The following is a 14,442-nucleotide window of genomic DNA, read 5'->3' as shown; positions in this document are numbered from 1 at the left end:
TGCTGTTAAATTATCTGGCAGGTTTATTTAAAGGTCTGAAGAAATGCAGACAGAAAACGTAGACAGACGTATGTTTTGAAGTTTAGATTTTTCAGAGTGGACGGTGACAGGCTTCACAAGAGAAAGAGAAAAGCTTTAATGGAAAGCTGGGAAGACATTTCTTTGATTTAAAGAAACAAACAGGATAGTCTGAAAAGAGATGAACACAGAACAGAAAACAAAATGAAGAGTAAAAACGAAGGATTGTCTCTCGTTGAAGCTGGAAGCTGCCTCTGGCTAAAGAAATGAACAACCATCCTCTTTGTAAAAGAGTTTAGCGGTCACTAAGTGGAGTTTGTGTTTTTTTTGTGTCTCTTCTTAAGTTAGACAGAACCTGAGAGCGTCACAAATGCCCCAGATCTTTGCTCCGTTTTCCTGTTTATGATGTCCTCTATGGTAGAAATCGGCGACGGCTCGTCCTTGTCCCTCCGAGGAGCGTGAAGCAAATCCACCACGGCGCAGCTGGGCTTGGGACGCCTGCGTCTCAGCGCCCGCTTCTCCGCCCGCGTCTTGGGCGGAGGGAGGCCGTCGCAGATTCGAGAGCAGGCTGTGGTGATGCCGCAGAAAGACGGGTCATCTGAATGAGAAGATGCCTCCGAGCTGCCCTCGGACGGAGAGTCTCTAAAGGGAGGTTGCAGAAACCTCTTTGTGTAGGGTATGGGGTTCGTGGTGACGGGCACGCCGTTATGCACAGCAGCTCCATTACACAGTTCTAGAGGACCGTGGAAAGAGGGTTTCAGAGTCTCCACGTTATCCATGGGTTTTATCTTACGACGTCTCCTCTGTAGGCGGGGAAAAAAAGATCCGTTTTAATGTCATGTTATAACCTACGAGCATTTCACACTTTTGCTTTCCACTCATACTGTACACACCTTTCTGTTTGCTGGACAAAGACTCTGTGTCTCCTCTGGGCCTGTCACACAAGGATGGGGACCATTACTATCAAGAGGTGGTTTGATTCTTCTCAGGTTGGTTATTCAAAACATACGAGAAAAGAAACCACTGAACAGTACAAATATAATGACTCAAACCTTACCTTCAGTGGTGGCTAATTGGAATGACTCAGAGTGGATGAGTGGATAGGATGCACTCCTCTTCAAGCCCGTCTCATCACAGGAGAACTGCCTATTAAGGCAACAGAGCAGTAATAGTTGAGGGGAACGATAGCGTGCAGCATGTTTATTAGGACATCAGTCACTGACGTGTGATCACTTCAGTTGCCATGTTCACGTCGAGTAATTACGCCAATAAACTGGCTTAATGGGCACCGTAACCTCTGCCCATTGGCAGCAATCAGCCCATTTCAAATCTGTTTCCACTCTAACTTTTATAACAGTTTCCACTCTTTGTCGTGAATAAATCTGAATGCGTAACCGTGCGCTTGTATTTCTACCTTTCGGGGCCGTAGGAGGAGGGGTGGCTCTTGGGGAGGGGTGGCTCCGGTTCTGCGGTTTGGGGAACAGCGGAGATGCGGCAGTGGTTGGCACACAGCAGAAGGCCGAGGCACAAACACAACACAAGGGACAGCAGCAGGTAATTCTGCCTTTCTGACACCTAGAGAACAGAGCATTGATTACAGGGTTATTAGTGGAACAGCAGCAGCATCTGATGAGACAAAGAGGGGGGTAGAGATACACTGCACAAAAACAAGAACACAATAAGAACCACATTTGATAGTGAATCCTTTTGTACCATATTTTCTGTAAACATCAGAACCTTGTGGGGAATAGTACCAGTCCACCCTAATGACTTGGTCCTGGGAAAAGACTAAATTGACTCAGTTGGGGCTGAAATAACACTGATTACAGATGAAGGCTCTGTGCCTGGAGGGTTGTATCTACCTCGTTCTGCAGCTGGCTGACTCTTACAGACAGGTTGAGAACCAGCTGAGTCACATTCTCCAGCTGGCCCTGCAGCAACTGAATGGATTCAGTCTGACGTTGGTCCTGCGGGAGTAAAAGGACAACAAATTCAGCAACCAACTGCGCTGACTCGCGTCGCTGAAATGGCACGTTGAAGTATTATGGTTTTTATTTTGGCCACTTGGGGCAACGCAACAAGCCGGAAATGTATTATGGATGAACGCAAAGTCAAACAGTTTTGCGTCTTGCTGATACGGAGCAACATCAGTATGCAGGAGGAGTTGTGTTTCTGCCCCCCTAATGAATAGTCCAATAGTCGCTCTCGTTTTAGCCTTGGAGACCGATCGTAAAGCTGTGTGCAGTTACAACAAAACAATGAGCTACGAGACGGTAAAATCCCACTTCGAGTCGAGAGGAACGACTACAATTCTCTGTGGGTTTGTCAGTACGAGCAATTATTTCACATTACGTGCTAGTGTCTAAGCCTTTGCCAGTGAAAATATATTAGCGTAGCCTGAATGCTAAGTAGAAAGCTTTTGGAAAAAAACACCTGAAACATGGAAGCGTCAGCTCCAATTCCTTTAGCATTCAGGCTAAATCAGATATACTTTATTTAGCCCAGTGAGAGAAATTTAGAAAAACATCTGGAAATAATTCTAATTCTAATAATTCTTCAGGGTAAATGCCACTCACCTGCTCCTCTGCAATTCTAGATGTGTTCTGGAGTTTAATGATGGTTTTGTTGAAAGCTTTCTGCATCTCCTCCATTTGCTTTCGATACCTTCAGTTAAAAGACAGCACAAGTCTTAAAGTCACCCGAACCTCGGCTCATAAATAAAAAAACCTGTTCGTTCCATTGTTTGTGTGCAGGTGTTCCCTCACCTCTGGCTGAGCTGCTCGAGGTAGCGCCCGCTGAGCGACATGTTCATCTCCAGGGCCTTGATGCGGTTGTTGAGCCTCATGAACACGGACTCTTTCTGGCTGGAGCCGTGCACCGGGTTCCCGTTCTGCTCCGTGCCGTTAGGGGGCTCCGCGTAGATGTCTGAGAGGGACGGTAAGGTCGGCGAAGAAGGCGTCGGAGCGGTGGGGCGACCGTTGCCCCCGGAAGATACGTCTTCTGCGAGGTCCTCCGTTTTATTATCTACGACGACGTTGCTTTCAGAGGGCTCAGGTTCTGTGACGGCGTCAGGAGCAGGGTGGGACGCTTCAGATGAGCCGCTTTCAGGCACAACTTGAGGCTCGGGTTGTTCCATATAAGGGAAGGTGGTGGGATGGGGAACTGGAGACAGGTCTGTCTCATCTTTAGTCTGGGTGACAGCATTTATTTCTACTTTAGAGGCATCGACGCTAGGCTTCTCCTCTGTTGGTGGGGCTGAAGCCTTGTCCACGGTGGCGCTGACACTGGGTTTTACATGGATGGAGCTACTGAGAGAGGCTGAAGGCTCGCTGTGCTTCTCTTCAACCAGCACATCCTGGCTCTTTACTGGCCCCGGCTCCTTTGCTGGCTCCCCAGAAGACAGCTGTGGCATCTCCACAACAGGGGTGGGTTTAGCAGAGGATGAATCGGTGATAGCGGGGTTGGGGAGGTTCACGGTTCGACTGGGCTCCAGCAGTGGAGCTTCGTGTCTGGATTCCGCTGCGTTCCCCAGAGGCTGTGGTGCTTCTGGTGCGACAGCTTCGCTCTCTGGCTCCCGCTCAGCAGCTTGTTCTTTTTCATGCGGCTGTTGTACCTCTCTATTGTGATGCTGGGGCCCAGGGCAGGCAGAAGGGAGCAGAGGAGGTTGCCAAGCGGGTGTCTGGATGGTAGGGATCGTTTGCTTTTGGGCCGTTTCGCATTTCCGCGTTTTGGACAAAAAGGCTGAACACTGCCGGTGGCTATACTCCTGGAAGGAGGCTGCACAACAGCACGAAGAGGAAAGTGAAGACTCTAAAGCACAGTAAACTCGGCTTTCTCCTTGCCGTTTATCGTGCTCCCTTTTCTCTTTGTCTTCTTCCAGCTCCTCCTCTTTGTCCAAAAGAGTGACTGTAGAGCCGATATCCTCGTCTTCATCTTTTCCTAAGGGTGTCACTATTTTTTCCTCCACTGGGGGGAGCTCTTGATCGCTACTATCAGGTGAGGCAGTGGCCTCTGGCACAAAGGTCTCTGAAGAGGGGGCCACAGTTACAGGGCTATCAAGGTCTGGTGAAATCTGCACATCTTCAGCATCAGGACTAGAGACAGCGACAATGGAAATGTTGTACACATCAGACACAGTGACAGAACAAAAGACACTTTTGAAAACCCACATTAACGAGCAACTTTACACAGACACCAGAAAACCAGTACCAGTATATTTAGTGTAAACTTTAAATGCATCAATATTAGAATATATTATAGATTGCACATGTTAAAATACGCACCAGTTGTTGTGACATTTGCAAACACACAAAATACTGCTGTCACTTCTTATCTCTGCTTGAGGTTAGCAGCTCAGAGCTACATCAGCTGCTATTATGTGTACACAAATCAGGTACAATGCTAAAATGGTGAAATGTTCTTTGAAAAGGCTCTGACGTGTACTCACAGTGTATTAAGGTCTGCAGTGGTAGTTTCAGTGGTGGTTTCAAGCACTTGTGAAGACTCGGTCACGTTCACTTCTTGGGATGAAATGTTTCCTTGAAAGCACAGATAAGAATTATTATGAGTAGACGCACAGATGGAAAAAGATTTTAGTTGGGATCAACCTAAAATCTAAATTTTAAAAAATGTACTTTTTGGATGTAGCCTTGAAAATATAATTACCAAACACTAACTTGTAGCACTAACACTGGTATATTTTTACCATGTTTTGCATTGGACCATTTGTTATATGGAGTGAGAGCACAGATACAGTTACATTGTTTCTGTACCATGTCTGTTAGAAAGTAAATACGTAGTGTTGTCCGTACCTTCCATCCCCGGGCCTCCCCCAAGAACATTGACAGCAATGTTATTAACCATGTTTAAAATGGCATCTGAAGAGAAAATGAAAAGAGCCGTCACAAGTTAATGAAATCGTGTCAGATGTAAATGCTCTGCTCTTGACAGCATAAAAATACTAAGCCAGGCTTACCTTTTGCTGATCCAATCAGGTTCTTGGATTTGACTTCACCTGGTGCATATCCGGGATAATCTGTAGAAATATTAACGCATTCAAACTAAACAAGATCACACGCGCCTCTTGACAAACACCTGATTAAATAACACTTTTACACATTTATCATATTATCCATTGTCCGTTAACAGGTTGCTTACTCAAGAGGCAGATAAGGATAGGGAGAAAAATCAACAAACCAAACTGTATTTAGCTGCTGAAAATACTATGTACTCAGTTCTCACCCAAGTCGTCGTCCTGATCATCCGGTCTGTCTGCTGGATCAGCACTCTCGTATTCTTCCACCATGCTTGTGCCGAACACCCTGACAAAAAGGTTAATCCGGATCACTGCATGGCCACAGGCATGTGAAAACCAACCTGTCTATATCCAGCATCTGTATAGCTGCGCATTAACAAGGTGGTCCTAGAAACACTCCTAAGTCTCAGCATTACAAAGTCAGTTCTACTTACTTCCTAAATAACTACTACAATAAACCACAGATCTGTCTTTACATTTAGCATAAGGAGGAATACAGGTGCTATAACATGCATGAATTCTTAATTCTGAAGTTAATGCAATATGCAAAATGTTATCATACACACTGATAATTAAAAATAGAAGTATGTCTAGCCTGACCAGAGCATTGGTCTCTGCATGTAATTGTAAAGTCCTACAATAAATCTGAGTCATTTTGTTGAAGACAAATCCTCCTCTCAGGTGACGTATATGACCATGTAGCCATTAGTTACAATCACTGCATAAAGTCCACTCAAGGGAATTGACAGGTCGGGCAGGTCTTTACGGAGCACAATTAACTCCTTACTCCCTCCACAAAACACTTGCGGGGAGGGAAACGTCAGGCTCATCCACAAATAAATGAAACTGCCTCAAAGTAAAGCTTTTCCCTCCCTATTAATCAGCTTTCATTGTCATACCTCATGAGACTAAGGGGACAGAAGTGTTCCGAGCCAAAGTGAGAGATCAGCTCCACCTGAAAAATAGGAAAGAAAAAAAAAACATTCAGACAATTTGGTGAAAACATGTCGCTGTGTCATATCAACACACAAATCAGCACTTGGAGCAATCAAACAGCAAAGCGTTGATTTCGTTTGTTGAAGAATCAAAACGGTGGAATGAGACGCTGATTGACTGCATGGCAGTAAGTCACAGTGTTAAGTAATCTGAAAGAAACATGGCAGGATGTGACGAGTTACATAATCAGACAAAGTATGTCATTATCTAAATGATCGGGGGTTATTTCATGCCTTATCAAATATCTACAATGTATGACACGAGCATATTCAACAGTCTTATAATGGAAGTAACAAGTAACATGGTGAGTTAGATCTGATTCTGTCAACGCTGATCACACCAAATACACATTTAATATTCAGTTCACCCAAATGCAGAGCGCTACAAGAAGGACATGCTAACCTTTATGTACTTGGTGAAGCTCTGAAGCAAGGGAAAAAGGAAAAAGAGAGAAAAATTAAGACATCAGCATGCATTCAAAACAGGACCAAAAAGAGCACGTTGGTTTTATCTGGATTACTTCAGTCAAAATGGCAGCAGTGTCTCTGAGACAGAAAGAGTACAGCCTCTTTATAAACATGAGACATCAACAGAAAAGTCTCACAAGAGTCACTCACAGGCCAGAGTGCTCTTGTGAGTGCTACGAAAGTACGGAAGGAGACAAAACTTCCATTCAAGGGAATTAAAATGGAACATTTACTTTTAGCTACACTGAAGGATTACAGCAGTGAACTCCATAGAGTGGTTCATTGCATATGAACAACTGTAGCACTTTATCAGAGAGATATGACACTGAAGTAGTTTGCCAAATAACAATCAAACGGTGTGCTCACCTTCACATATTTAGCATAAAGATCTTCATCCAGGGGGAAGCTCTGGATTGTGCGTTCGTCCCTGGCGTGAAACGTTCCCAGCTTTTGCCACTTATTTGTTGGGTATCTGAGGGAGTTCCGTTATAAAAACACAGTAAGTTCACGGATGTTACATGGTTTAGTTAAAAGAAATATAATTATTTCAAAAGAGAATAAACAGGGCTACGGTGCTGACGAATCTAGTCTTTGACATGGAGCTTCACTGTAGATTTAAGTCAGTTACTGGACCAATGCTTCATCCAGAGGATAAAATGTAAAGGTGGTTGACTCAAAGTGCTAAACACAACCATACTGTACGTAAATTTAGTAGCTGGAGTCCATACCTATCACTAATGGAGACGAGAAAGTCTTTAGGAGTGGAAGAGAAAAGCTCAAAATTCGCAATGTCCAACTGTTTCAGCTGGATGGGCTCACAGAGCTCAATAATGAACCTGAGGAAGAGACAAAAACAGAGACATGGAGTTTCACATGCAGGCAAAAAGAATTGGTCTTATTGGTAGGTAAGAGGCAGGAGATGCGCTGATGATACATACCAGATTTTGTTACTACAGGGGTTTAACATGTACAAGTCCATGTTCTCCTCTAGTATAGCTGAGGTGCTCTGTAAGGAACAAACGAACAAACCAATATCAGAACTTGTCACTGTGTCAGCGCCCACCGGGATGAGCAGCTACATGGAATAAAGAACATACCTTAGCCTCTGGGTTAGCACCAAGTATCTTGGCTCCACACTCCACCGAAGCATAGTTATTGAAGTTCTTCCGAACCTTTTTCACCGTGTGAGAACCTCCGTCGGTAGAGGTGTGAGTAGACAGAGCTGTGAAGAACAACAGAAAGATTTATGTTGACGAAATTGCATTTCTGAAGTTTGACAAAATCGAAATCTTCAGATTTGAAACACCGGCTTCATTGATGTAATCTTACTCTTCTTTTTCTCCACTTCCATCATCTTCCGCTTCCACTCATCAAAAGTGGGGATGTCCTCTGCGTCTTTGCAGCTCGGAGCGGAATCTGTGTCTGTGGTCACAGAGGAGCTCAAGTCCTGTCAAAGATAATGAGTAAAATGAGAGCTGGGACACCTCCTCTGACAGACTGGGGAAAATAGTTCACGTTACATCCCGAGTCCTTGCCTGCTCTTTGAGCATGTGTGATGTGTTGGCTTCCAGATGACGGGTGCCGTGACCAGCTGGAGCACTCAGGGGAGGGTCAGTGAGGGTTTTAGTACCTGCAGTGTGGGCGTTGGAAATGTTGTCCAGGACAACTGGAGGGCTGCTGTGGCGACACGAATCGTTTAAGAGAGTCAGTTCTTTAAAACTGGATCGTAACCACATTCTTCACGAGATTAAATGCACTTGCCTATCATTGTCATATGGGTTTTCTTCGCTTTCGTCTTCATCTCTGAGTTCACAGTCAACTGGAGGCAGGTCAGAATCAATGACCTCGGGAGCAGCTACGTCTGATGCATCACCCCAAGCACTGAAATGAAGCAAGAATACGCAACATAAAAAGTTATCATCTTAGCAGGCACAGTGATATAACCCCAAGAAATGTACATCATATTTTTTGAAAAAAGAAAATATATATATATATATATATATACATATACATATATATATACATACATATATATATACATACATATATATATACATACATATATATATACATATATATATACATATACATATACATATATATATATATATACATACACATATATATATATATATACATACACATATTATATATATATATATATACATATATATATATATACATACACATATATATATATATATACATACACATATACATATATAATATATACATACATATATATATATATATATATATATACATACACATATATATATATATATACATACACATATACATATATATATATATACATACATATATATATATATATATATATATATATATATATATATATATATATATATATATGGTACACACTAGACGCAGGGAACTAAAAATGTATCTTCAATCTATTGTGACTTAGCTTGCCTTTTTGGAGTGTTGTCTTGAATGTTAAATATGCTTGGGTCATCTTTATTCTCGGGAGCAGAGAAGTCAGATACAGAGTCAGGGGAAGGCAGGCGGGAGGCAGAGTCCTGATCTTGAGCAAAGGAGGCTTCAGGATGTTGATATTCTGAGCTTTCCGCGGCTTCTGAAATTCCCTTGTCGGCCTCCAGCTCTGCTTCTACAGTGGGCTCCTCTGTTTCAAAGGCCTGATGGATCAGCAGAGACATTTGAACTACTGCGTGAAACAATGAAATGCCTGGTCCATTAACTGGACCCGGACTGGTCAACGAAACACTTAAAGTTTCAAATGTCAAGGAACAATCAATATAAAGAACTCTATGTTACAGGCAGATGATAACTTCTTCTGGGCTGAAAAACGTAACACTAGAAATCCGACATTAAACACATCTTTGAAATTATTAGACACATGCTGCATGTAAATGTCACAGCAGAGAACACTTTTTAGTATTTTTAAAATACACTGATGCTACATCTATACCGTACCTCAGCATTCTGCTTTTGGTCCACCTCTTGTGTTATTCGCTCCTCTTTTCGCTCCTCATCTTCTATCAGCAGCTCATTTTCAGATAAGGCCTGAGGAGGTAAGACCCAGCTGTCCTCAACCTAACACACACACACACAGATTTATCACCAACACTGATGAAAGCAAGACTTTGATCACAAATTTTTCCGTTTTTAACTAATCTGAACAAATTGCATAATAATCTCCGGCCTGTCCAGATATTCACATACTGTTGTGAAACTGCCTGTCAACCTGACAGTGGGCGTGGGAAAGAAACGTCTGGATAAAACCTATGTTTGGTTTTACTACCCTTTGCCTGGCACCAATTCTAACAGGTACACTTGATCAAAGTCAGTCATTTCTGCAGTATTAATGGTGTCCTCAATTCTGAGAAATAGAAGCAGATGCTTTTCAATAATGCGGTGCCATAAGGGACACGTATGATATTTCACCAAATTTATTCTCCCAGACATACAAGCAATATCTTTAAGAACTATCTTCAGTGCAAAGAAGAACCAAAAGTCCTGGAAGTGATGGCACGGCCCCCACAGAGCCCTGATCTCAACATCACTGAATGTGTCTGGGATCAGATGAACAGAGGATCTGTGTTTAGATGTCTGGGACAACCTAATGGCCTAGAAGAACTGATGCTATCTCGAAGGCAAAGGGTGGTCACACCAAATATTGATTTGAAGTGTACGCTCATAAAAAATACGTTAAACCCATCTGCGAATCACCTGAGACATGAGGTAATCTGTAGTATAGTGTTGCACAATCGTAAGACTCTACCTTGGTCTGATGAGGCTTTTCCCCTGACTCTTCCTCTGAACCGGCATCCTGTGAGGGAAGAGACCTCTGAGCCTCCTGGTGCGATTCTGTGCAACCGACATAGCAACTAGGGTACCTACGAGAGAAGGGGATAATAATACATGTCATAACACCACTGAGTCAGTCTGTAAGGTGTTACATAAACTGTCCTGGAAAGCTGGGGGAAAAAAAACATACAAAAACATAAGAAAGTGGAGAATTCATGAACATTTCATTATTAAAGAAGTGTGTCACAGATGGAGCAGACTGTCACAGCGTGACGCACCGAGAAGGTCCAGGTGGCCTGTACCCCAACCGGACTATTTATCTTATCTGTGTGTAGAGCCAGGGAATGTTGTCATCAGACACACCTCAAATAAGTGCTACATTGCGCAACTTGAATGTAGAACCTTTAAAAAGAAACATGTAAAATACCTGCAATATGTACAAGTCCTGGTATGTTTTCATATTTGCCCACTGCCTGTGTGAGGCTGTATCTATTACCCATTTATCGAAAACGTACAAAACTATAAGTGAAAATAAAGAATGTATAATGACACCTATGTGCCAATAACATAGCCAAAGGGAGTGTATGAGACAAAGCAAATAGAAGAATCTAGAAAATAGAAGAAACTAAGAAACTATTCTTCGAATGTTAGTGCCCTGATACTTAATACTTAACTTTATATGTGTAAATACTACTTCATCTTGACTCAACAGGCAGACACAAAATTCTCAGCTGATGACAGAATGAAATCAAACCTCGTGGAAACACTCCCCAACTGTCTGAGTAACAAAGCTAATTGACGCCTACAAAGCCACTGAGGGCTAAATACAGCAAGATACTTCGAGGTTGGAATTTTCACAGCTCAGAATAGCATTAAGTACTTTTAAGAGGAACTGTGAACGTGAAAACAGAGTATGTACAGCAAGAAAACTTTCAGATAAAGCTGCAGGTGAGTTGGGTGGAAAGGAGAAGTCAAAACCTCACATGACTACATATGAGTCATGTGTACTTCACTTCAAAAACTGAGTAAAAGTATGTTGAGCAAGTTGGCCAAGGGTGTCAAAACACTTGCAGACAACTTCCCAATCCTTTGTATTAAACACCGCAATTCTATTGGCTTAAGTTAAGCAAGAAAAAGTCTCTACTAGGGTGAAGTTATGTTAATTAGCAGTAACGGGTCTTTAAATATGTGTTGTCACATTCCTGTTCTCAAAGACCATACTCCAACAGTCACTTGTCAACAATCCCATTATCTGGATTTTGTTCTGGATTCCAGGTCAGGTACTTTGCTTGGCCACTGGCCTGGCTAGTGTGACTGCTGTGCTGATTGAGGCTGGACCTGTCATGAACACTTTGGTGAACAACAGTACATTTGAGTTTCAATTAAACGTCAGCAGCCACAACATGACTCCTGACAGAGCAAGAGTGGTTTGGAAGTCCTCTAAATTATTAACTACTAGGTTACAGACAAATAACTGAAGCAGTTGTGCAGTGGTCTTCATATACCACATGATAAATTTGTGATTCCTAACATGCTCTATATAGTTTTACATCTTTTTTTTTTAAGAATATAAAATAAATACAATAAAAAGCCAGAATGAAAACAAAGATCTCAATGAGTAGGTTGGATGTGAAGGAGAACTATTAGTGACTATTGGGTGAAAAAAAGGAAATAAACAAAACACGTCTCACACGGGTGCAAAGGTCACGTACATGTGTCCACTCTCATTAGACTGCCCTTGGGAAACACATCTGACAGGTGACCTTGAACCTGATAAGATTACGTGTCATACATTGGGGTATCACCCATACGATATATATTTATGATGTTATGCAATTAAATAATGAGAATCTGAGGCAGCACTATAAACTGATATTGTGGAATTTTAGGATTTTAGGATAAAAACTCTTGAAAACATAAAAAAAAAATCCTCTATGCCATTAATAAATATCACAAAATCTAGCGAATGATTCTGAAATGTGTTAAAATGAATGAATGCCTTGCTTAGGCTAATTAGACGTATGTATTATAGTACTGTATGTTAACACATATCAGCTAAATAAAAATATTTTAAAAAGCACGACAGTCATAACAGGTGAAATGGATGATTACAACTGGTCGCATGATAAATATGGCAAAATATGGTCGTAAATGATCACATTTGCACCATCGCTATTTGGGAGAAGAAGAAAACAAATACAGTGTCTGTTAACAACATGTGACCGACCACGGTGAGAAACCAGCAGGTGATTTTGAGATACCTGGAATGGAAAAAAAAAAAAAAAAGCCTCAACAATGTAAACTAGAGCCAGACATCTTACTTTATACTTACACGTACTGTGCCAGGGCCTAACACACAATCGCTCACAGTGACACTAAAAGCAGTGCAGGTGAAAACAGGCCTGCCAACATTACCGACATAGATCTCAATGAAATATTACATCATATGCCTCCTTCCCTCCCCTCCCCACTCTCTGAAGTACAGCAGTCGAGTACTCCCCTCTATCATCACGGCTCACTCAGCATAATCTCTCTCTCTCTCTCTGGTTTTACTGTGGTGTGACAGATTTACACAGACATAATAACCTCGGGCTCTCAAAAGGGTGGACGTCACTGACGTGAAAGCGTTATAATCCAGCCAGGAGGGATCTGTGTAACGCTGGTTTGTTGTGGGTCGTGTGAATCACAAATCAAGGATGTACAATAATATCAGAGTGTTGGGAACCAGGAGTGTTGTCATTGTTCCGTGAAGAATAAACTTATACCCGTGAACTAGTTTTTACAATAGTCACCCTGAGATGTCAAACTTAATGCGGTGATAACTGGATCAAACTGTGCCAGTTCACTGGGTAACCACGGTGGGAGGCCACATAACGTTACATGCGGGTTTACAGCTTTATTATTAGCTAACAGCCAGTTAGCCTGTTTAAAGCGAGCTAGGTCGCTAGTCAGCCACTTGTGTTAACTTACAACAACAGTGACAACAAGTCAGAAGTCATCCAGGTGCCACATCACAACGTAATGTCAACCATAGCCGGCTAGCTAGCCGACGCATTAGAACTGATTTCAACAATGGATAACATCAGCCAGTGTGTTTAGAAGTTCGCACAGCAGTTTCTGGTACCAAAACAACAACTTTAATATTACTAAATGGGACACGTCTACATCAACTTACCAGCAGACTACAGCTACACATATCCACACTGACACACTTCGCCACAACAGCGGCGTCATCTTCATCCCTGTCCGGCCGGGACCGACATTCTCGCCGTACTCATAGAAACGTTTTTATCCGTTTTAGTTAGTGGCCTCCTCGGCTGTGGGGGAGCATAAAACAGCCCGCAGTTTCCTGTTAGCGTGGCTGACGCTGGCAGTTTCAGAGTAAATTGTGATGCTAGGCTAGCCCGCTGCTGCTGCCCACGGTCAGCACGAGTCAGCGTCCCACCGTCCAATCAGAAAGCAGCGACGCTGTTGCGCAGTTCAAACTGAGAGGGCGTCGGGTGCGCTCGTTTTGTGGCCCCGGCTCGACCGACTTTTTCGCACTCCTTCAACTATCCTTCAACTCAAGTATTTAAACCATCGACTGGATTTCAACGCCACAGGCGAGAGAGAATAGTTGCACCCTCAGTGATTACCAGTTATGTCAATTACTACTCAAGATGAACTGATATGACGAGAATAGTCCGTCTCTGTTATAAATATCACTGACGCGAGTCACCTTGATGTGACGTGGGCGAACAGCTGTTCGTCACATCTAACTAGAATAAATGTATTTATATCGTATTTATATTAAGTATTTTATATTCTGCTCGATTACAAAAACTACACATAAAAATGTCCCTTAAAAAAAGTTTGGTAATTATAAAAGACGTTTAAATATATACCATCGCGAGACTTATCTTGCTAAGAGGGGCAATATTATATTTTTAGTGCAGCGTTTGTAAAAAAAAAAAAAAAAAAAAAAAAAAAAAAAAATGAAAAGAAAGAAAGGAGAAGAATTATAGGCAAGTCGGAACTCTTAATTCATCCGTTTACACCAAAGTGTCTTTATTGCTGTAATAATCAGATATGACGTGCGCCGCGTGGAGTTTTGGCAGTGCGTCTTCACTTCCCGCAATCACCACTTTGTCGACGGTT

At 42.3% G+C, this 14,442-nt stretch overlaps 1 protein-coding gene across 3 annotated transcripts; it reads right to left on the bottom strand.

The window, feature by feature from the left end:
• On the bottom strand, positions 1–14,157 carry LOC125011262 (SUN domain-containing ossification factor-like). Of its 3 annotated transcripts, none has more exons than XM_047590377.1 (24): positions 13,481–14,157; positions 10,280–10,394; positions 9,472–9,591; positions 8,950–9,173; positions 8,278–8,397; positions 8,052–8,190; positions 7,846–7,963; positions 7,614–7,738; positions 7,455–7,522; positions 7,245–7,352; positions 6,883–6,988; positions 6,452–6,472; positions 5,953–6,008; positions 5,260–5,339; positions 4,994–5,053; positions 4,830–4,895; positions 4,466–4,556; positions 2,784–4,112; positions 2,595–2,682; positions 1,881–1,985; positions 1,433–1,593; positions 1,076–1,164; positions 912–952; positions 1–821 (listed from the first exon to the last, which is right to left on the bottom strand). In XM_047590377.1, the coding sequence occupies exons 1-24, from the start codon at positions 13,543–13,545 to the stop codon at positions 363–365; spliced, it is 3,954 nt and encodes a 1,317-aa protein (XP_047446333.1). In that variant the 5' UTR covers positions 13,546–14,157; the 3' UTR covers positions 1–362. The 3 variants fall into 3 exon arrangements, with proteins under 3 accessions (XP_047446333.1, XP_047446332.1, XP_047446334.1); XM_047590376.1 differs by having other exon boundaries at positions 8,052–8,193; positions 13,481–14,156; XM_047590378.1 differs by lacking the exon at positions 6,452–6,472 and having other exon boundaries at positions 8,052–8,193.
• Positions 14,158–14,442: the final 285 nt, after the last annotated feature.

This window comes from Mugil cephalus, chromosome 7 (genome assembly GCF_022458985.1).
Source record: "Mugil cephalus isolate CIBA_MC_2020 chromosome 7, CIBA_Mcephalus_1.1, whole genome shotgun sequence".
NCBI lineage: Eukaryota > Metazoa > Chordata > Actinopteri > Mugiliformes > Mugilidae > Mugil > Mugil cephalus.
Note: the sequence above shows the minus strand (reverse complement) of the source record. Positions and strands in the feature narration are given on the sequence as shown.

Coding starts and splice junctions, on each gene's coding strand:
- LOC125011262 (XM_047590376.1), bottom strand. CDS start 13,545: ATGAAGATGACGCCGCTGTTGTGGCGAAGTGTGTCAGTGTGGATATGT. Junction 10,395..13,480: donor TGTGTAGCTGTAGTCTGCTG/GTAAGTTGATGT, acceptor CTTCTCTCGTAG/GTACCCTAGTTGCTATGTCG. Junction 1,986..2,594: donor CTAGAATTGCAGAGGAGCAG/GTGAGTGGCATT, acceptor TTACTCCCGCAG/GACCAACGTCAGACTGAATC.